Source organism: Muscardinus avellanarius, assembly GCF_963383645.1.
Source record: "Muscardinus avellanarius genome assembly, chromosome: 9".
NCBI lineage: Eukaryota > Metazoa > Chordata > Mammalia > Rodentia > Gliridae > Muscardinus > Muscardinus avellanarius.
The window spans coordinates 97,912,225-97,935,832 of record NC_137795.1 but is presented as its reverse complement, the minus strand read 5'-3'; the positions used below and the strand labels follow the sequence as shown (position 1 = coordinate 97,935,832).

Genomic DNA, 23,608 nt, shown 5'->3' with positions numbered 1-23,608 from the left:
TTCGATCCCAGCCTCGCTGGCCCCTGTACCAGCCTAACCCCTCAGCTGGCTCCGAACCCAGCCTCGGAGGCCCCAGTAGCAGCCTTATGAATGTCCTTTAGCTCCCTGTTCCTGGCTCCTTGACACTCATGCATCTGGGCTTTTAAGTGTAGATAGAATAAACATGCACCTTTGATTTCTTTGGAATAACACAGTTTATGCTTGCTGTCCAGAAATAATATTTGTAGTGCCCTTTTCTTACTTAGTTGAAAAATGTCACCCATTCATAGACTCCTCAATTACCTGAAGATTTTGGATCCTGGCTCACAGTAATCCTCCTAGTCTTCAGTCTCATCACCATCCTGGCTAATTCAGAAGTTTAAATGAATACCATAAAAGAAAAGCCAAAGGCCTATGCTTCATTTTAGCTACATACTCCATGGCCATAACTTAGAACTTTTATTGTACTAAACTTGTTCCTGTCCTTTTCTTTTCAGTAGGGAATGACATGAGGGGCATTCTACCTCTAAGCTACACACCCAGCCCTGTTTTTATTCTTTTTTTTTTTTTTTTTTTTTTTTTTGGTGGTACTGGGGGTAGAACCCAGGGGCTTTCTACCACTGGGCTATACTCCCAGACCTATTTTATACTTTATTTGGAAACAGGCTCTCACTAAGTTGCTGAGAGTATTCTTTATTTTGAAAAAGGGTCTTACTGTGTTGCAATGTACCTCACTTAGTAGTAGCTGAGGCTGTCTGCAAATTGTGATCCTCCTGTCTCTGCCTCCCAAATGCTGGGATTACAAGCGTGTACCACCACACCCAGTTCAACTTCTTCCTACTGGAGGTGGACCCCAGAGGCTTTCTACCTCCGGGCTATACTCCCAGACCTTTTTTATATTTTATTTGGAAACAGGGTCTCACTAAGTTGCTGAAAGCCTCACTAAGTAGCTGAGGCTGGTTTCAAACCTGTGTGATCCTCCTGTCTCAGCCTCCCAACTGCAGGGATTACAAGTGTGAGCCACCATGCCTGGCTCAACTTTTTCCTTTTCTATAGTCATAACTTTAAACACCCCACTCAAATAATTTCTACTATCTAGCCTTCCAATTCTTAAGTTCCAATTCACACTGTTATCTCATTGGTACCTCCCATCTCTAAACAACTTATATTCTCAACGAATACTCTCTATTACCTTCTACACAGTTAAAATATTTCAACATGCATCATTATATATATATATCTCTTATGCGTTGAATTTCTGTTTTAACACCTGTCCACCCCAAGCTTACATATATCCAATTCTTTCCTATATCCAGGAACAAACTGCTAACAGCTGATGGTGTTTTATGGCTCACACTTCAAAAGCAACTTCCTTAATGCTACCAAGAAAAATCTTGTTTTCATAGCTTAAGCCTTAATGTAAGTTTTTCAATTTAAGTTATTTGGTCTCAAACCTAAATTCTCAAATCTGAGGTTAATAGTCCTTTTCATGTACTCCAACAGCCCTTATTAGGCCAAACTATAATTATTTATTGCTTATAGTCATTATTATAATATATCTCCTAGAATATAGGAAGAATCTGTTATTTAATTTTAATGCCTAGTACTTAACCAAGTTCCTAGAATACATACAGTAGGTTAATTCAAAGATTGAAACACAGCAAAATATTTTTAAAATAAAAATATAGTATTGAGTCACAAAAAGGAATTAAGTTCCAAGTCATGCAAGGACATGTATGAACCCTTAAGATATACTAGCTGGAGCCTGGTGTGGTGGTGCACCCTTCTAATCCCAGCATTTAGGAGGCTGAGACAGGAGGACTGCGGTTTGCAGACATCCTCAGCTATTTAGTGAGGCCTTTTGCAACTCAGTGATATCCTGTTTCAAAATAAATAAATAAATAAATAATTAATTAATTAAAAATAGGGTTGGGGGTGTAGCGCAGATGTAGAATGCCCTTGGGTTCCACCCCCAGTACTGGGGGGGGGGAGATATACTAGCTGGGCATTATAATGCATGCCTATAATCCTAGTACTTGGGAGACTGAGACAGGAGGATCGCAGGTCAGAGGGCAGCCTCAATAACTTAGTGAGACACTGTTTTCAAACAAAAAATAAAAAGGTAGGAGGAGTAGCTCAGAGGCTAAGTGACCTGGGCTCAATCCTTAGTACCACACCCACACCCACACCCACACCAAAAGATATTACACTAGCTAGATGTGGTGGCCTGTTACTATAATCCCCAGACTTGGGAGGCTGAGACGGGGGTTCAGAGGTTCAAAAACAGCCTTAAAATGTAATGAGACTCTCAGGAACCCAGAGACCCTGTTTCAAAACAAGAAATAAAAAGGATTAAGGGGTGTAGCTCAGAGAGAGAATGCCTCTGGGTTCAATCCCCAGTATATTCCCCCCTCCGAAAAAAAAGAATATACTGAGTGAAATAAGTCGGACACCAAATGTAATGCAGTGGGTTAAAGCTGCATAACATTGTGGATATAATTAATGCCACTGAAAAATAGTTATAAAGCTGAATTTTATGTTACAACTATTTTATTTTAAAAAATCAGTGAATTTTACATTGAAAGTCAGTAACACAATAAAATCCTAGAAACTGTTCATTACATTTATATAAGAAACAAAGCTTTAGCTGGGTGTGGTAACACATGTCTGTAATCCTAGTAATTGGGAGAGAGACACAGGAGGATGGCAGATACAGCAGGCTTAGCCATTTAGTAAGGCTCTGTTTTAAAAAAGATAATATAGGGCTGGGAGTGTAGCTCAGAGATAGAATATCCCTGGTTCTATTCACAGTACCAAAAAAAAAAATTCTTTGGTTATCTATGTATCAAACATCACAGAGCAAAATATACAAGCAAAGGCAACAAAACAGAGTTATAAAATGTTTAGGCCCATTCCATGTCACTTCAGGAGTAAAAGAAAAAAATAAGAAACTCCAACTTTTAAAATTTACTCTATATTCACACCAAAATAAGATATTTACAATAAGTAGCAGGGGAGATGGAAGAGTGGATATAAGGCAGAAGGATTTTGCATATAATTCATGCTTATCAACATTTACAAATATTCAACTTTCAATTATAATGCTAATGTCTTTGTATTAAAAAATAAGAGTACAGCCAGGCGTGGTGATGCACGCTTGTAATCCCAGCATTTGGACAGCCTCAGCTACTTAGTGAGGCCCTTCACAACTCAGTGAGACCCTGTTTCAAGAAATAAAAAGACTAAAAAATAGGACGGGGGGGGGGGTGCGGGGGGGCTTGGAGGTAGAATGCCCCTGAGTTCCATCCCTAGTACTGCAAAAATAAAGAAATAAATAAGAGTATACCCAGTTGTCATGGTGATTCACACTTATAATCCCAGACCTTGGGAGGCTGAGACAGGAGGTTCATTGCAGGTTAGTGGCCAGCCTCAGCTACTTAGTGAGACCCTGTTTCAAAATAAATAAAAGGCTGGGGTGGAGCTCAGAGGTAGAATGTCCCTGGTTCAATCCTTGGTACCGCAAAACAAAACAAAACAAAAAACAAGTACATCCTTACAAGTGTATCAAATATAAGTCAACATAGGAAATTATGTAGGTGACAAAAAGTGGGAACAAAACCCAGATTACCTGGAGACACTTCCTCTTTCTGCCTGACAGTGTGGTCTTTTGTGAACTTCACCCTCTGGTGAGCTCTAATGCAGGTCTTGCAGAGCCACTCAACACACTCCACACAAAATCCATTAGCTTCTGCGTTGTCCTCACAGCTTGTACACACCTAAGAATAGAAGAAACAGGTCACATACATTTTTAAGAAAAAAGAAAAGCTGCTCATGCTATTAGTTACACAAAAATACCAATCATACTGGTCTCTATCAGTTTTTGTAACAGTGTTTTTTGTTTTTTGTTTGTTTTGGTGGTACTGGGGTTCCTGGAAACCCTTCTACCTCCGGGCTACACTCCCAAACCAATTTTATATTTTTATTTGGAAACAGGGTCTCTTAAACCAGCACGGCTGGCTTCGAACCTGTGAGATCCTCCTGTCTCCGCCTCCCAAGCGCGGGGATTACAAGCGTGAGCCACCACGCCTGGCCAGTGTTTGTAATTTAAACTGACATTATGAGTTAAATTATATATGTCAGGTGTGGTGGTGCTCACTTGTAATTTCCATACTTGGGAGGCTGAGGCAGGAGGATTGCAGGTTTGTGGCTAGCCTCAGCTACTTAGTGAGGCCCTCTGCAACTTAGCAAGACCTTGTTTCAAAACAAAAATAAAAAACAGGGCTGGGGGTGTAGGTTGGAGGTAGAATGCCCCTGGGTTCCATCTTCAGTACCACACATGAAAAAAAAAGATTTAAATTTTATGTGTATAAAACAGAAATATTATGCCACAGGTAAGAATTATTGTTGTAAGTACATTTTCCTCCTTAGTTCAATATACTAAATAGTTCAGGCATTATGCCAGGTGCTGGGTGTAGAAAAACCAGGAAAATCAAGCACAGACCCTGCCCTCAAGAAACAGTTTCAGAGGCAACCAGTTCAAATTCCACTTTCCCTACTTTTTGCTAAGAGCTCTTGGGCCAGTTAGAGTACCCATTTCTAAAATGAAGGTGGTAACACAGCGTTTACGGAGTAGCTGTGGACATTTTCAGAGGGAAGCAGACACAGGTATTGGAACATTCGCCCTAACTAATATATAATACTGAGCAGTCCCATACGGGGAATGTACGAGAAGTCGCAAGGGTGGGTCACGGAGAAGCGGATCTCAGTGTATGGAGTTGGAAGGCTGGGGAAGGAGACAGGAAGAAACGCCCAGAGAATGACATTTAGAAAAGAATACTTTTTGCTGGGCGTGGTGGCGCACGCTTGTAATCCTCGCGCTTGGGAGGCTGAGACAGGAGGATCGTACAGGTTCGAAGCCAGCCTCAGCTACTTCGTGAGGCCCTCAGCAACTTAGTGAGACCTGTTTCCAAATAAAGTACAAAATAGGTCTGGAAGTATAGCCTGGAGGTAGAAAAGCCCCTGGATTCCACCCCTAGTACCACAAAAAAAAAAAAAAAAAAAAAAAAGAGAGAAAGAAAAGAAAAAAATAGAAAAAAAAATACTTTCCTAAAAAGTAGAAACTTTACTAGGCAAAGATAGAATGTTATTTTATATATATCATCATAGTTAATCATTATAATAGAAAAGTAAAAAAAGATGGAACTAAAAATTATCATTACAAGCCAGGCGTGGTGGCACACGCTTGTAATCCCAGTGCTTGGAAGGCTGAAAGTGGAGGATGGTACAGGTTCGAAGCCAGCTTTCAGCTGCTTAGTGAGGCTCACAGCAATTTAGTGAGACCCTGGTTCCAAATAAAGTATAAAATAGGTCTGGGAGTATAGCCCAGAGGTAGAAAAGCCCCTGGGTTCCACCCCAGTACCACAGAAAAATAAAAAATAAAGAAACAAAATAAAAATTACCATTACATAGCAACTAAGTCCAAAGAAATGTAATAATGTCAAATGTAGAATGTTTTTCACTGGAGAGGATAGGGAATATGGGATGCAACCAGGGGTTTCTATAGTGACACTGTTTTATTTCTTAAGCTGAACTACTCATTATTGGTTATATGTATTTTTTTTTTCTTGGTGGTACTGGAGACGAAGCCCAGAGCATTCTACCTCTGAGCTACACCCCCAGTCCTATTTTTTATTCTTTATTTTGAAACAGGGTCTCACTGAGTTGCAAAGGGCCTCACTAAATAGCTGGGGCTGTCTGCGAATCACAATCCTCCTTTCTCAGCCTCCCGAATGCTGGGATTACAAGAAGCGCCACCACGTCCGGCTGGTTATATACTTTTAAAAACATTACATACCTTTGTAGACAAATGGTCTAATATCAGGCCTTAATTTGTAGAGTATACTAGTATTTTAGGCTGCCCCATCTGATGGGGATTGAGTTGGTGTTGATTGCTAGTAAAAGCAGTATTAATTGCTAATAAGAAAAGCTATACTTAGACAAAACAATAAAATTCTTTTTCTCTTTCTCTGGGCTGTCAGCCAAAGCTGTAGCCAAGGCTGACCTTGCCTGCTAAAAGCTGCTTGCTCACTAACTGGCTGGTTGTCATAGCAACTAAGATAAGATGCAGAACACTGAATGCTAAAATTATGGACACCTGAACTTAGAATTATACAGACCCTCACAAAAGTTTAGACCAAGTTAAAAGATGAAAAAGCATGCTACATTAACCAATATCAATTACTAATAACAGAAAAGTAGTTAAAGCCCTACAGCCTTTATACTTTAAAAAAGGCTACATTCCTGTCTCTTTATTTTCCTTATTACAAAACAGGCTTTCTTTTGTGTGTGTGTGTGTGTGTGTGTGTGTGTGTGTGTGTGTGTGTGTGGTGCTGGGGATGGAACCCAGGAACATTCTACTCCCAGGCTACACTTTCAGACCTATTTTATATTATATTATGAAACAAGGTCTCACTAAGTTGCTGAGAGCCTCACTAAGTAGCTGAGGCTGGCTTCGAACCTGTGCGATCCTGTCTCAGCCTCCCAAGCACGGGGCTTACAAGTGCGCCCGGCCAAAACAGGCTTTCAACATAAGAAAGTAACTACTAGCAGATAATGATAAGGGATGCTGAGACTTAACTGAAGGACACAGATGGCCAGTACAGGCTTTGAAATTTAGAAATAACACCAAAGAACAAAGCAGGCTTTAAACTTTTACCATGCAGGTCCCTGATCTTGCTAACTAAGTGACACATTTGATCAGTGATGTCAAACCTGTTTGTCCTTGAGAAAATAAACAAAGAAGGCTAACAAAAAAATTTGCATGGCGGCCGGGCGTGGTGGCGCATGCTTGTAATCCCAGCATTTGGGAGGCTGAGACCAGAGGATCACGGTTCGCAGACAGCCTCAGCTACTTATAGTGAGGCCCTCTGCAACTCAGTGAGACCCTGTTTCAAAATAAAAAAAAGTATAAAAATAGGGCAGGGGGTGTAGCTCGGAGGCCAAATGCCTCTGAGTTCCATTCCCAGACACGCCCCCCTAAAAAAAAACATTACATGGCAGAGATAACTGGTAGGCCAGCACCTGCTTTTGGTGGGAAAAGAAGACTTTTGCTAGCCAGGATAAGAGAGAAAAGATAGCCAGGCGTGGTGGCGCACGCTTGTAACCCCAGTGCTTGGGGAGGCTGAGACAGGAGAGTTGCACAGGTTCAAAGCCAGCCTCAGCTACTTAGCGAGGTTCACAGCAACTTAGTGAAACCCTGTTTCCAAATAAAGTATAAAATAGGTCTGAGAGTATAGCCTGGAGGTAGAAAAGCTCCTGGGTTCCACCCCCAGTACCACAGAAAAAAAAAAGACAAGAAAATAAATCCCTACATAAAGGCCAATTGCAAAAGCAATAGCATCTCACTTCTACTGCATCTCATTCTAATGTGGTGCTTTTTAGCCCCCCACCCCCGCCACTGCCTATAATAATAAAACCTTGCACCAGTTCTGGCTTTTATTTCTATAAAAGACGAGAACAAAAACCCACAGCAATATCATCCCAAACTGTACCATCATCGACAGGGGCAAAAGACCTAAGGTTTATACACTTACCTGATTGGACTTTTCTACTGTACTGCTAGGAACCTCAGTAGTGTCCTTCACAAAAAAGTTATCTATGATGTGTCTCTCTGCACATTCTTGGCTGCAAACTGGGCATCTGATAACTCCCACTAGGAAAGACAAAATTGTATTCAAAGTTTTAATGTAAATATGCTGTGTACTAAACCAATACATCTCATTTAAACTGTAACTGGCTCTTTTACAATGCCCACTCTTCTCAAATTTGTATCTACTTTTTTCAATCATAAGCAATTCAGTTTGTATACTTACTAATACTCCTTACATAGCTCGGTCAACATGTTAAGTGGTACATAAATATTTGTGTTTTTAAATGGCATGCCCATTCCCATAAAAAAAAAAAAAACCACCCTACTGGCTGCTGTTTAGCAATGTTAATAGCAGAGAGTTGTTTTTTGTTGTTTTGTTTTGGGGTTTTTTTTTTGGCACTGGGGCCTGAACCCAGGGCATTCTACCTCTGAGCTACATTCACAGCCCCATTTTATTATTTATTTTGAAACAGAGTCTAAGTTGTGGAAGGCCTCACAAGTGGCTGAGGCTAGACAAGAACCTGCGATCCTCCTGTTTCAGCCACCCAAGTACGGAATTACAAGTGTGCACCACCTTGCCTGGCATATTTTTTAAATTAATTTGAAACAGGGTCTCACTGAATTGCAGAGTGCCTCACTAAGTAGCTGAGGCTGGCTACAAACCTGTGGCGCCCCTCCTCGGTCTCCCAAGTACTGGGATTACAAGTGTGTGTCACCGTACGAGGCTAGCGGTAGTTTTTAAACAGGGATGTACAGAACCACAAGTGTGGGGGAGGGGAGACTAAATCCAGGGACATTGAACCTTTGAGCTATACCCCTAGCTGTATTTTTCTCTGGAGATAAAGCCTCACTAGGTTGTTGAGAACCTCCCTAAGTTGGTGAGGCTGGCTTAGATCCAGCGATTATCCTGTTTCAGCCTCCCAAGTACTGGGATTTCAGATGTGTACCACCAAACCCAGCTCCATATAGATTTTGCCAATGAACAGGAACTCTGGTTCTCTCTAGACCTACAGAATCAGGACTTTTGGAAGTGGCATACGCACATCTTGGTTTGAAATCTCCACGGGATATTAACAAACACTACTCTATGGTTCCCTTTAACAAATGTAAATGGTATTTCTGGGGAATGGGGCAATAATCTTCTTATAGAATGCTTGGCAAGACAACAAATAATCATTAAAACCCTAGGATAAGCCAGGCATGGTGGGGCACACTTATAATCAGAGTACCTGGGAGACTAAGACAGGAGGATTGTAGGCTCCTGGCCAGTCTCAGCAACTTTGACCCTATTTAAAAAAGACTGGGGGTGTAGCTCAGGGGTAGAACACACCCGAGTTAAATCCCCAGTACTACAAAAAGAAGGGGTTGTGGGTGTAGATGAGGAGAATGAAACTACTGGGGATTACCACAAAAGGACACCAGGCAAACAAACTTCTAGGCCCTTCGCCGGTTGCTCCTTAAAAGAATGGTATGGCTCTCCCACCTCGACACCTATGTTCTCAGTAGCTCCAAGAGCCGAACCTATCTCCACGGCAAAACGTGTGTGCAGAATGGAGGTACCAATAAAAGAAATGCAGTAAATACAGCAGTTTCTGGGATACACTAACCACCTACTCCTAAAGGTCAAGATAACAGACATACTTTTAAAAACCATGCCCCGGGCCATGAAAAAAATGTGAAACTTTAGCAAACCCCAGAAAAATCAATAGAAGCTTACATTTCTTTCTTGGGGAGTAGCCCAGCCCCCTTTTCTTCTTTTTTTTTTGCTTTTATTCTTTATTTTGAAGTAAGGTCTCAGTAGGTTGTGGCTGGCCATGAACCTGGACCTGCGATCCTCCTGTCTGACCTCCTAGTACTCGGATTACAAGCATGTGCCACCACGCCCAGCTTCCCGCCCCTTCTTGACCAGTGATGTCTCCTTTCAGCTAAAGTCCAAGTCAAGGCCCTGACTATTTTCACTCATCTGGCTTATGTACTTCCGCTATCACCTAGTCAGAGGCTCCCATCCCTAGTCGCAATGGACAGGGGCTGGGGAAGGTGCTATCTTGTAAGTCGCTGTAGGCCCTTGCTGGGCTCCATCCTCCTGTCTCATCCTTCCAAGTGCTAGGATTTCAGGTGTGCGCCACCATGCCAGCCAGGAGGGTGGTATCTGACGACAAATGGGTAACATGAGGAAAAGCTTTCTGTGGCAGCAGAATTTTGTTCTGTATCTTGGCTGTTTGGTGGTGTGAAGCTGAAGCTGTATCTGTATTCAAGATATTGTAGAAGTGATCTGGGCTGAGAAGACCATTACAGCGAGATGGGGTGTGTGGCATGCCTACTGCTGAAAGCATCTTGGGTTACCTTATGCCCTTAAGAAAAAGCCATTTCCTTTTCTTTTCTTTTTTTTTTTTTTTTGCTGGTGGTGGTACTGGGGGTGGAACCCAGAGGCTTTCTACCTCCGGGTATACTCCCAGACCTATTTTACATTTTATTTGTAAACAGGGTCTCAGTAAATTGCTGAGATTCTCACTAAGTAGCTGAGGCTGAGGCTGTCTGCGAACTGTGATCTTCCTGTCTCAGCCTCCCAAGCGCAGGGATCACAAGCAAGCGTGTGTCACCACGCCCGGCAAGCCATTTCCTTTTATCCTCTGTACCTGACTAACATTCTAGTTACTATTGGGTTATCTGTCTGAACATATTAAGCTTAATGTTTGCTATAATGAAGTAGCTTTTCAGTCTAATGAAAAGCTGATGACTAGCCTCTACAAATCCTAAAGTTATGACTGTTTAACATCTAAAACTTATAGAAAGGACTTCCCACTTTGCAATACCCTCCTACCAGTCTCCCATCCATTTTATCTGGTGAATACACTGATTTCTGACTTCCTTTGGTCTTTGGCCATAAAAGTTCATGTAACCTCTTCTACATCAGAGTAAGTCATTCAGGATAAACTTGAATCTGTATGACCAGGTCTTGGTCACTCAGAATAAACTATTTCCTTCAAAGCAGTGCTATTATTTTTGTGTTGACAGAAGTTATATAAATCGACACATGTAAAGTGGCAGTAAACTATACATACTATGGTAACAATGTCAATTTCCTGGTTTTGATATAATATTATAGTTATAAGATGCAATGATTGGGTAAACTGGATACATGTGACCTTTCTGCGATTTCCTGTCAATCTTTGCTGATATCAAAATTAAAAGATTTTAAAGGCTGGGCGTGGTGGCACACGCTTGTAATCCCAGCATTCAGGAAGCAGAGAGGGGAGGATCACAGTTCATGGACAGCCTCAGCTACTTAGTAAGGCCCTTTGCAACTCAGTGAGGCTGTGTTTCAAAATAAAGAAAAGCCAGGCATGGTGGCACAAGCTTGTAATGTCAGCATTCGGGAGGCTGAGACCAGAAGATCACAGTTCACAGCCTCAGCAACTTAGTGATGCCCTCTGCAACTCAGTGAGACCCAGTTTCAAAATAAAGAATAAAAACTAGGGCAGGGGATGTAGCGTGGAGGTCAAATGCCCCTGGGCTCCATCCCCAGACCCGCAAAATAAATAAATAAGGAAGGAAGGGAAGGGAAGGAAAGGGAAGGAAAGAGAAAGAGAAAGAAAGAAAGAAAGAAAGAAAGAAAGAAAGAAAGAAAGAAAGAAAGAAAGGAAGGAAGGAAGGAAGGAAGAAAATAGGGCTCGGGTACGTGTAGCTCGGAGGTACAATGCCCCTGGGTTCCATCCCTGGTACCATCAAAAAATTAAAAAATAGTTTTTAAAAACCCTAAAAATAACTTTTATTCCATGTTCTCTTTGTGTGTACCAGTTCATCATTATGATACAGATAAGGGAGCTGAGATCAGAAAACGTGGTTGGGTTAATTAAGGCCACACATTAGTGAAGCTGATCCCTACAGTCCACTGATTAAAAAAGAATCCCATTGGTGTGTGGTTATGAGTTTGAGTTAACTTAAGCTCCAATAAATGCTTACCTAACAATACCTTCTTACCCATAAAGTTAGTGGGAAAGTGTAATTTCTGTGCCTCCAAGTTTGAGCACATTTGTAGCTTCTTTATACAAATCAGTAGAGAACAGCACCTATAATAAATCCTTTACGGAAATTAGAGCCAGGCGTGGTGGTGCATGCTTGTAATCCCAGCATTCGGGAGGCTGAGACTGGAGGATCATGCTTTGTGGACAGCCTCAGCTACTTAGTGAGGCTCTTTGCCTCAGTGAGACTCTGTTTCAAAATAAATAATAAAAATAGGGCTGAGGGTATAGCTTGGAGGTAGAATGCCCCTGGGTTCCATCCCTAATACTGCAATAAATAAATAAATAAATAAATAGGACTGGGGGTGCAGCACCCCCAGGTTCAATTCCCAATACAAAAACATAATAATGGAATAATGGAATACTATACAAAAACAATTCACATGACTGAATTCCTTAAACTATGTTAAGTAAAATATTTAAGTTCAGCCGGGTGTGGTGGTGCACGCTTATAATCCCAGCGCTTGGGAGGCTGAGACAGGAGGATCACACAGGTTCAAAGCCAGCCTCAGCTACTTAGTGAGGCTCTCAGCAACTTAGTGAGACCCTGTTTCCAAATAAAATATATAGCCTGGAGGTAGAAAAGCCCCTGGTTCCCACCCCCAGTACCATACACACACAGAATAAGTTAAAAAATACAGATTGGTTGCAGCTTAGTGTATGGTATTTTCCCAAAATGCACAAAAAATGTAACATAAGATCCTAATCATGGCTATACCTAGAATGGAAGAAAGATGCCCCGTCCAATATTAAGATCAACCGATCTTAACTTTCCTGAACCAAACAGCTTCAGGACCCAAGAATAGGTAGAGAAAGGAATGGGGAGGGGGTGCACAACTGAGGCCGCTGCCAAGTCAAAGACTTGCCAGACGGTCTGCTCTCCCTCCTGGGCTAGAAGATAGACAGCCCCAGGACCAGTTACTCTCACAGCAACCAAACTCTAGTGCAGTTAGTGTCCCATGACTTGTCCATGGCCACACAACTACTAAGTGGCCTCTATGGGGCCTGAATCCTGCCTGATGTGTCACAGCCTGGACACGTTCTACCCGGGACGTGAGGCTGCAGCATGGCCGGTGCAGCTCAGTGGTAGACACTAAGCAGCTCCAGGAGGCCCGGGCTTCACACCCAGCACACAGAGACAGAGCATGCGCCTGAGAGCCACACACACCTCGATGAGTCCTCCTTACTGACTGCAAATCCCCAAACTATCCTTCTGAGGGTGTTTACTCTTCTGTAAACAGCGATACATGATAATCATGGCGATGGTCACCACCATACTGAGAACCTGCTGTGTTCTGGTTGCTGTGCTAAACAGCCCCTGTTCATCACAGTAATTGTGAGACAAGATTGTTGTAAGGACTGACAGTGTATAAAGGACCTAAACTGGTCTGGTACCTGGTAAACCTGTGTATTAAGTCCTATACCCTCCAATTTTAATCAGATGACAATAGATGACTTGACCAAAAATAGCCACCATGACTTCATCTACTGGGGTGCTCAAACGAGGATCCACTAAGGCTATGAATGAACTGAGTCATAAACATGCCACTTCCTGACAAGCACTGACTGGGAATAAATGCTGGTGAATCCTACATTTATACCTACCCCAAAATTATTCCGATACCAAACATGTACCATTTTAGTTCAAGAAAAAAAAAAAAAGCATTGTGTATTCTGTAGTAAATACCTGAATGCCTGGCTGAGGTGATTCTTTTGGAACACTATACAAAGAATAGGAATACTGTGCAAACAGCTCCCACCCCCTTTTATTGGCAACAGGGACTGCACTCAGGGGCACTCTACCCCTGATCTACAACCACAGCCTGTTTCAAAAATGTTTTGTTTTGCATCAGGGTCTCTCTAGGCTGCGGAGAGTCTCACTACGTTGCTGTGGCTGGTCTCTAACTGTGATCACTCTGTCTCCGTCTCCCAAAGACTCGGATATGGGCATGCTCCACTAGGCCTGGCTTAAACTCACCGTTCTGAAAAGGGAAAATCTGAAATCAGACAGGCACGGTGGGGATCGACTTAAGAAGTGAACTAGTAAGGCTGTAAACCGTTGATAGGAAGTGCTACAGACTGCTTCTCTTTGCCATTACCAAACTATAAGGCGATGTGCTAAAACAAGCTAAACCAGGAAATCACGAGTTTAGTAAATCGGAACTACTAACATTACCAAGTATGTATTTTTCAATATTTTAAAGGAAAAGAGCTGCTCACGTAAATCTCAGTTTCTGTGTTTGCTGGAAGCAAGAAGCATGCTTAGATAATTAGAAGGTCATAAACATGACTGCTGTGTGAAACTAATGGTGGGTCACTAATCATACCCTTACGGAAGTAACTTACTAACATCTGTTTTTTATTCTTTTTCTATAAACTAAATGTCTTGAGCTCCTGGGTGGGGTTTTGAGATTTGGAGAATGATTTATTATCTTTCTGTGAAGTTTTAGTGTCTAAGCCTATGAATAATGCAGGGCTTATCATTTGACATCATATGTTAGAAATGGTTGACTCCTCTTTGCTCATCTCAACAAGAGAGGTAGATTTAAGGTCCCTTAATCTTGGGTCAGACACAAGTGAGATTAATAACTGGACCATGGAATGGATGGCCCCCAGTCAGGTAATTATATTTCAGCATCCATGGGAGGAAGAGGAAAGAATCTACAGAATGCAAACCAGAGCTCTGTCCATGGTCCTAGCATACCGTCAATGGCCTGCTGCTCATGAATAGATATATATATAGTCATGCATTACGAAATGATTAGACTGTCTGGGAACTGTGCTGTTCACAGCTCTGTCACTGTGCGAACATCATCGATGTTACACAAACTAGATGGCTAGATGGGACTACTATTGTATATGTGGTCCACTAGTGACAGAAATGGTGGTGTATAGTTCATAACAGCCTTACAAAAGACTCAAGCAACCTACTTTATTTATTTTACAGTGCTCATGATTGAACTCAGGACCTTGCACATGTCAGGCAAATGATCTAATAGCAGGCTACATGCCTAGCCCAAAACCTTTTTTTTTTTTTTTTTTTTGGTGGGTCTGGGGATGGAACCCAGGGCATTCTACCTCCCAGCTACACCCTCAGCCCTATTTTTTATTCTTTATTTTGAAACAGGGTCTTACTGAGTTGCAAAGGGCCTCACTAAGCAGCTGAGGCTGCCTGCAAATCACGATCCTCCTGTCTCAGCCTCCCAAATGCTGGGACTACAAGTGTGCACCCACCACACACATTTCCAAAATCTATTTTAAATATGCAAAGAGAAGTTTTAAGCCAGAAGTGGTGGCACATGCTTATAATCCCAGTGCTTAGGAGGCTGAGAGAGGAGGATCGCACAGGTTCGAAGCCAGCCTCAGCTACTTAGGCTCTCAGCAACTTAGTGAGACCCTGTTTCCAAATAAAATATAAAATAGGTCTGGGAGTATACCCCGGAGGTAAAGTCCCTGGGTTTCACCCCTAGAACCACAAAAAAAAAAACCAAAAAACAAAAAAAAAAAAAAAACTGTAAGATGGTAGTGCACAGATCCGCAGCAACTTAGAGATCCGGTTTCCAGATATAAAATAGGACTGGGGGGGTAGCTTAGAGGTAAAATGCCTCTGGGTTCAACCTCCAGTTGGGGGTAGGGGTGGGGAAGAGACTAACTAGAATGTGCTAGGAACACAAACATCTTGAGACTAGGAAGAAATGGCTGGAATCGCCCCGTGCGTGTCCTTGTCCCACTGAGGAACAGGACACCCTTCAGTACTGTCATCCAGCGCGTCCCATCAGCCCGGGGGGCCGAGACCCAGGGCAGGCTGCTTTCTGTGGTCCTTCACGGGCACTAAACCGACAATATTTCACCCACCCAAGCTGCTTTCCTAAACACCTGGGGGACTGGTCTGCAATGAACCCTAAGGTCCTACTGCCCCTGATTCCTGTGTGAGCCTTCTGCCTCACTGGCTTAGGCATGTAGTTAAAAACAGAACCAGGGCTAAAATGGTAACCAGTGCAGAGTGAAACTGTTTCACAATACAAAACCTGGAGGACTTAAATAATGTTTAAGTAAACTTCAATGAGGAACAATTACCAGAAAAAACTGCACGCTAAAGGAGTCAATTCTGCAAGACATAATCCTACTTCACATGGACCTCATTAACAGCAAATACCAAAAAAAAAATTTAATACAACTAAAAGAAAAAATCAGATCCACATTATAATTGGAGATTTCAACTCTTCTCACTCAATTATCAGTAGAGCACCTCACAGAAAATCACTAAGGCTAGGCGTGGTGGCACACGCTTGTAATCCCAGCATTTGGGAGGCAGAAACTGGAGGATCGATCACGGTTCAGTTCACAGCCTCAGCTACTTAGAAAAGGCCCTTCGCAACTCAGTGAGACCGTTTCAGAATAAAGAATAAAAAAATAGGGCTGGGGTTGTAGCTCGGAGTTACAGTGCCCCTGGGTTTCATGTCAGTACTGGGGGAAAAAATCACTAAAGGATATAGAAGACTCAAGAGAAAAGTTAAAAAGCTTAATCGACTGACATTTGAAGAATACTCAAAGTGAGAATGGAAAAGTCACCAAGATATAACATATACTGAGCAATAAAACATGTTTTAGAAGAATTAAAAACACAGAAATGTGTTCCATGACCAAACTGAGATTAGCTTAAAAGTCAGCAACACACAGAACCAGGAAATCCCAATATTTGAAAATTAAACAACTTACGTCCAAACACCTCATGTGTCAACAAATGGTTTACTAATTAAAGGTCTACGAAGCTGGATAAAAAGCAATTAACAGCTGTGTGTCCTGGCACATGTGTGTGATCCCAGTACTTGGGAGACAAATGCAGGAGGCTCACAGGTGTGAGGTCAGCCGCAGCAGCTTAGTGAGACCCACAGCCAGGTAAAGCCAGGCGTGGGGGCGCACACTTGTGATCCCAATACATGGGAGGCTGAGACAGGAGGGTCCCAGGTTCAAAGCCAGCCCTGGCAATTTAGCGACACCCTCAGAACCTAGCGAGACCATTTCCCAATTAGAAAATTAGGAGAAAGCCTCTGGGTTCCACCCCCAGTACCACTGGAAAAAAAATTTATATATACATAAGAACTGGGCATAGTGGTGCACATTTGTAATCCCAGTACTTGGGAGGCTGAGACAGGAAGATCCAGGTTCTCAGCCAGCCTCAGCTACTTAGTGAGGTCCTCTGCAACTTAGTGAGACCTTGTTTCCAAATAAAGAATAAAAATATAGGACTGGGAGGTGTAAGTTGGAGGTAAAATGCCCCTGGTTTCCATCCCCAGTACTACACACACACACACACACACACACACACACACACACACATAACAACAACAACAATAATAATAATAATAATAATAATAATAATAAATAATCAGGCAGTACTGGGGGTTGAAGTCAGGGGCATTCTACCTCCAAGCTATGCCCCCATCCCTATTGTTCATTCTTTAGTTTGATCCACTTGTTAAAATAGAAAACATTTCTTCAATTCCTACGGACCTTATAAAAACAGTGAGGAAATATTATGAACAACTTGATTAAATGCTATGACCCTTTGAAAGCCAAGCATAATTAAGAAACTTTCTCTTAAAAAAGAATTGTCAATTAAATATATGAATGTGTAATTAAAAACCTTTCTATCGAGAAAAATCTAGACCCAAAGGGCTCCACTGGTGAACTCTACTAAACATTTGAAGACAATAATAGCATTTATAAACAAACTCTTAAAACATAGAGAAGGAACACTTTTCACCTTATAAGCTCAGTATCATCCTAAGACTAACATTAGATTATAAGGAAAGAAAATTAAGAGACAAATGTTTCTCATAAGCCAGGGGCAGTGGTGCATGCCTGTAACCCCAGTACTGTGAGACAGGAGGATCACACAGGGTTGTGGCCAGCCTTAGCACCCTTGTGAGGCCCTCTGCAACTTTGTGAGATCCTGTTTCAAAATAAAAAATAAAATAGGGCTGGGGGTGTAGCTCGGAGGTAGAATGCCGCTGGGTTCTATCTCCAGTACCGAAAATAAATAAATAGGGTTAGGAACGTAGCTCTCTGGACTAAGTGGCGGAATGCCCCTAGATGCAATCCCCAGTACCACACACACAAATAGACAAAAAGACATCGTTTGCAACAATAAAAGTGAGAAGGCAGAGGGCAAGTGGTATACACCTGTAATCCCGGTACTTTAGAGACTGGAATATTCTGGACAACCAAAGGTTATATGAGCTAAGATTCTGTAAAAGTCTGCTCAATCAAAGGTTAATGAGCTAAACTGGTTGAAATTCTGGGAGACTCTGGGCAACCAAACATTTTATGAACTACAAGGGCTGCTAGCTTTTTTGTTGTTGCTTTTTTTGGTACCGGGGATTGAACCCAGAGGCATTATTCTACTTTTATATCTCTGAGCTATACTTCCAACCCTTTTTATTTTGAAATAAGGTCTTACTAAGTTACTGCGAGCCTCCCTAAATTGCTGTGGCTGGCCTTGAACCTGCGAGCCTACTGGCTCAGCCACTCCTGTACTGAAATTATAGGCGTGTGCCACCAGCACCTGGCTTGACCACCTGCTTGACAGAAAAGATTTTACACTTTACAACTTCTCTAAAGGTCGCCATTTGATTTTTTTTTTTTTTTTTTTTTGGTGGTACTGGGGTTCCTGGAAGCCCTTCTACCTCCGGGCTACACTCCCAGACCTATTTTTACACTTTATATTTGGAAACAGGGTCTCCTAAGCCAGCGTGCGGCTGGCTTCGAACCTGCGCGATCCTCCTGTCTCTACCTCCCAAGCGCGGGGATTACAAGCGTGTGCCACCACGCCCGGCAATTCGCCATTTGATTTAAACTATGTATGTTCTCTAGTTTATCCTTCTAATACTCTTTTTTTTTTTTTTTTTTTTTTTTGCGGGTCTGGGAATAGAACCCAGAGGCACCTGACCTCTGAGCTACACCCCCTGCCCAATTTTTTGCTCTTTATTTTGAAACACGGTCGTGCTGAGTTGCAGAGGGCCTCACTAAGTAGCTGAGGCTGTCCGCGAACCACGATCCTCTGGTCTCAGCCTCCCGAATGCTGGGATCACAAGCGTGCGCCACTACGCTCTAATACTCTTCTGTTCTCTCTCTAAAGTTCATTTAAAAATTTTTTTTCTTACACACATAAAAAGTAACTACTGTACACTCTATGCAGATTGCTGCTATTGACTTAATATTCTGGTGATCACTCCATATCAATAAATGTGTCCAACATCTTTCTTTTCTTCCTCTGATGGCTTATTTCCAATCTTTTGCTATACAAATAATGACACAATGAATAACTACCTACTTAGCACTTTATACTCACAGCAGATATACCCTTAAAATAGATCCCTAGAAGTGGGTTTTGAGGTCAAAAGATAAAAGGATATGCAACTTTATTAGAAACTGCCAAATGCATCTTTACTGGAAATGCATGCCATCCACTTTCTTTTTTTTTTTTTTTTCCTTTTTTTCTTTTTCTTTTTTGCATTGGGGATAGAACGCAGAGGAGTTTGTTCTACCTGTGAGCTACACCCTAGCCCTATTTTTATTTTGAAACAAGGCCTTACTAGGCTGATGGAGTCTCACTACTTGTTGAGTCTATTCCCAAACCTGCGATTCTCCTGTCTCAGCCTCCCGAGTACTGGGATTACAAGTGTGTGCCACCATGCCCAGCTGTACCAAACAGTTTCTCAAAGCCTCAAATACATGTGTGTTGACAAACTGGGAAGTATTGCCCAGAAGGTGAAAAATAGTATCCTGAGCTGAGCATGGTAGCACGTGCTTGTAACTCCAGTACTTGGGAGGCTGACACAGGAGGATTGCAGGTCTGAAACTAGCCTCAGCAACTTAGTGAGGCTGGCAAATTCTTAGCAAGACCCTACTCCCAAACAAAAGTAAGATAGGGCTGGGGTTTAACTCAGAGGTGGAATGCCCCTGGGTTCAACCCCCAGCACCACACACACACAAAGTTATCCCGACCTAGTTTGAATTGGTATACATCAAACTGAGAGTTTAAAAATCAAAAGAAATATAAAACAAAAAGGGCCAGGCATCATGGCACATGCTTGTAATCCCAGTGCTTGGGAGGCCGGCCTTTTTTGTTTTATATTTCTTTTGATTTTTAAACTCTCAGTTTGATGTATACCAATTCAAACTAGGTCGGGATAACTTTGTGTGTGTGTGGTGCTGGGGGTTGAACCCAGGGGCATTCCACCTCTGAGTTAAACCCCAGCCCTATCTTATTTTTATTTGGGAGTAGTGTCTTGCTAAGAATTTGCCAGCCTCACTAAGTTGCTGAGGCTAGTTTCAGACCTGCAATCCTCCTGTGTCAGCCTCCCAAGTACTGGAAGCCAGCCCCAGCTACTTAGTGAGGCTGATCTCAGCAACTTAGTGAGACCCTGTTTCCAAATAAAGTATAAAATGGGTCTGGGAATACAGCCCAGAGGTAGAAAAGCCCCTGGGATCCATCCCCAGTACCACACACACACACACACAAAAAGAATAAAAGTAGAGATGGGGTGTAGCTCAGAATGCCCCTGGGTTTCATCCTCAGTACCATAAAAAAAAAAAAAAGCCAGAACTTGACTCAATATAAAAGTTTAACCAATCAAAACCTGCCAATTAACTTTTTGGGGTTTTTTTTGCAGTATTGGGGATGGAACCCAGGGGCATTCTACCTCTAAGCTACACCCCCAGCCCTATTTTCTATTCTTTATTTTGAAACAGGGTCTCACAGAGCTGCAAATGGTGTAAGTAGTAGCTGAGGCTGTCCTCGAACTGCAATTCTTCAGTCTCAGCCTCCCAAAAGCTGGGATTACAAGCCTGTGCCACCACGCCCGGCTCAACGTCTTTTCTTTTTTGGAGGGAGGGTATTGAGAATCAAACTCAGTGGCATTCTATCTTTGAGCTACATTCCTTGCTCAAATTTTTTATTTTTGCACTGGATGGAATCCAAGGGCTTTCCACCTCCGGGGTACACTCTCAGACCTATTTTATATTTTATTTGGAATCAGGGTCTCACTAAGCTGCTGAGAGCTTCACTAAGTATCTGAGGCTGGCTTTGAACCTGTGCAATCCTCCTGTCTCAGCCTCCCAAGTGCTGAAATTACAATTTTTTTCTGTGTGTGTGGGTCTGACGATGAAACCCAGAGACATTCTACCTCCGAATTATACTCCCTATTTTTTTTTTATTCTTTATTTGAAACAGGGTCTCACTAAGTTGCAGAGGGCCTCACTAAATTGCTGAGGCTGTCTGCAAACCATGATCCTCCTGTCTCAGTCTCCCGAATGCTGGGATTACAAGCGTCCGCCACCATTCCCAGCTTGGAATTACAATTTTAAAACAGGGTCTCACTAAATTGCAGAGGGCCTCACTAAGTTGATTAAGCTGTCTGTGAACCTGCAATCCTCCTGTCTCAGCCTCCCAAGTACTGGGATTACAAGTGTGCACCACAATGCCTGGCCCAACTAACTTCTAACTAGAACTTTCCACTTTATTTATTTATTTATTCATGTATTTATTTATTCATTCATTCATTTATTTTTGGTATTGAGGGTTGAACGCAGGAGCATTCTTCCTCTGAGCTATATCTCCAGCCCTTTTTTTGTTTGGAAATAGGGTTTTGCTAAGTTGCTGAAGCTGTCCTCGAACCCAAGAGCCTCCGGGTCTCAGCCTTAGCCAAATATTTTCTTTGTCTTATATCCAAGGCCTTATATAAGTTTCTCCTTCTTGCCCACATACTAGAGCACTGAACTGCTTGCTGCCTAGTGCTGCCCAATTCATAAATAATTTTTTAAGTGCTATAATAAACTTGTTAAAATGTTAATATGGCTAAGTTTATTTTAGCAACCCATATCGAGTATACAGGAAAAGAAACATATAAGTAATAAGCTTTCCAACAAATTAAATATTATTTAAATATATTATGAATGTAATATTCACAACTTAGCCCCAGAGAATTTTACATTATATTTTCTTTCTCGAACAACTTTGTTCTTGGAATTAATAGCTGCCTGCATGTTTTTTTTTCCAATTTGCTCGGTTTGGGGGTATTCACTAAACCAGCATCAAATATTCCAGCAAAATTATAAAATCTCTTTCAATATATTCAAATATCAGATATCTGTGCATTTATATTTGTTCCCTTAGACATATCATCAAATATCTTAAGTGCTGCCAGGCGTGGTGGTGCATGCTTGTAATCCCAGTACTTGGGACGCCGAGACAGGAGGATCGCACGGGTTCGAAGCCAGCCTCAGCTACTTAGTAAGGCTCTCAGCAACTCAGTGAGACCCTGTTTCCAAATAAAATATAAAATAGGCCAGGCATGGTGGCGCACGCTTGTAATCCCAACATTAGGGAGGCTGAGACCAGAGGATCGCGGTTTGTGGACAGCCTCAGCTACTTCGTGTGGCCCTCTGCAACTCAGTGAGACCCTGTTTCAAAGTAAAGAATAAAAGATTGGGCAGGGGGCATAGCTTGGAGGTTGATTGCTTCTGGGTTCCATCCCCAGACCCGAATATATATATATATATATATATATATATATATATATAATAAAATATAAAATAGGTCTGGAACTATAGCCTGGAGGTAGAAAGCCCTGGGTCCCATCCTTAGTAACACACACACACACACACACACACACACACACACACACACACACACACATCTTAAGTGCTTCTTATAGCTCCAGTATTTCTCAAGCCTGCTTCAGATTGACAAACTAGGACTTCCCTTCATAATTATCCTGGCAATTCCTGTGCCTAATGATATTAGCATAACTATTTATATGCTTTATGACACATGAAATCTAAATAGTTTCAAACCGTTACTGGGTGTGGCTATGCACACTGGGAGGCTGAGACAAGATTGCATGTTCAAAGCTAGCCTCAACAACTTAATAAGACTGTCAGCAATTTAGAGAAATCGTGTTCCTAAATTAAGAAAAAAAAATAGGGCTGGGTTGTAGGTCTCAGGCTGAATGTTCTTGGTTCAATCCTAAGTGAAACAAAATAAACAGATAAATTAATAGTGTCAAAATTACCACAGCTGGCCCAGCATGGTGGCACAGGCTTGTAATCCCAGTACTTGGGAGGCTGAGACAGGAGGATCACATAGGTTTGAAGCCAGCCTCAGCTACTTAGTGAGGCTCTCAGCAACTTAGTGAGACCCTGTTTCCAAATAAAAGTATAAAATAGGTCTGGGAGTATAGTCTGGAGGTAGAAAAGCCCCTTGGGTTCCACCCCCAGTACCACCAATAAAAACAAAAACAAAAAAACAAAACATAGCAATATAAAGTGTTACTGGTTATATTAAATAACCACAGAGTGTTATATATAGTTTAGCCAGGCCCTAATCCTAGAGACCCCAAAGACTGAGACAAGAGGACAGTGGTTCAAGGCCAGCCTCAGCAATTTAGCAAGACCCTATTTTAAAATAAAAAAGGACTGAGTCTGTACCTCAAGGGCAGACTGCTCCTGGTAGCTGCACTAGTACCACAAAAATAAAGAAAAACAAAAGGGCTAGGGCTGTAGCTCAATTGGTACAGCACTCATAGGTTCACTCCCCAGGACCTCCACGCACGCGTGCGCGCGCGCACACACACACACACACACACACACGTGCGTGCACACACACACACGTCACTACAGCCACACACCTACTAACATCATCTTCATTATGAATTGCAGCTTAGCGCATCACAGTATGTCCTACATCTTTAATGATGCCTGGCCTAAGTCCCACCTTAGGCACTATCAAAATTGTGAACTTTGTTTTCTTTCTGTCTAGTATATCCTTGCTTAACTCTTTACTCTTACCTTTCTGAGTCATGGTTTTGTGGTTATATTTTTTTGCTTTAGCACTTATTTGGGTCTTGCATAGTTAACCTGAAAACATTTATCATAATAGGCCAGATAAGCCCAT

The 23,608-nt window shown here is 42.1% G+C and overlaps 1 protein-coding gene across 2 annotated transcripts in view; it reads right to left on the bottom strand.

Moving 5' to 3' along the window:
- Nucleotides 1-23,608, bottom strand: part of TRIM24 (tripartite motif containing 24) — a gene marked incomplete at both ends in the record, with an annotated part of 89,583 nt that overhangs the window by 54,232 nt on the left and 11,743 nt on the right. For both annotated transcript variants that reach the window (XM_080701919.1, XM_080701920.1), the window contains 2 exons: nucleotides 3,608-3,755; nucleotides 7,572-7,690. In XM_080701919.1, the coding sequence (XP_080558045.1) occupies nucleotides 3,608-3,755; nucleotides 7,572-7,690 (267 nt within the window). The remainder of the gene's footprint in view (nucleotides 1-3,607; nucleotides 3,756-7,571; nucleotides 7,691-23,608) is intronic.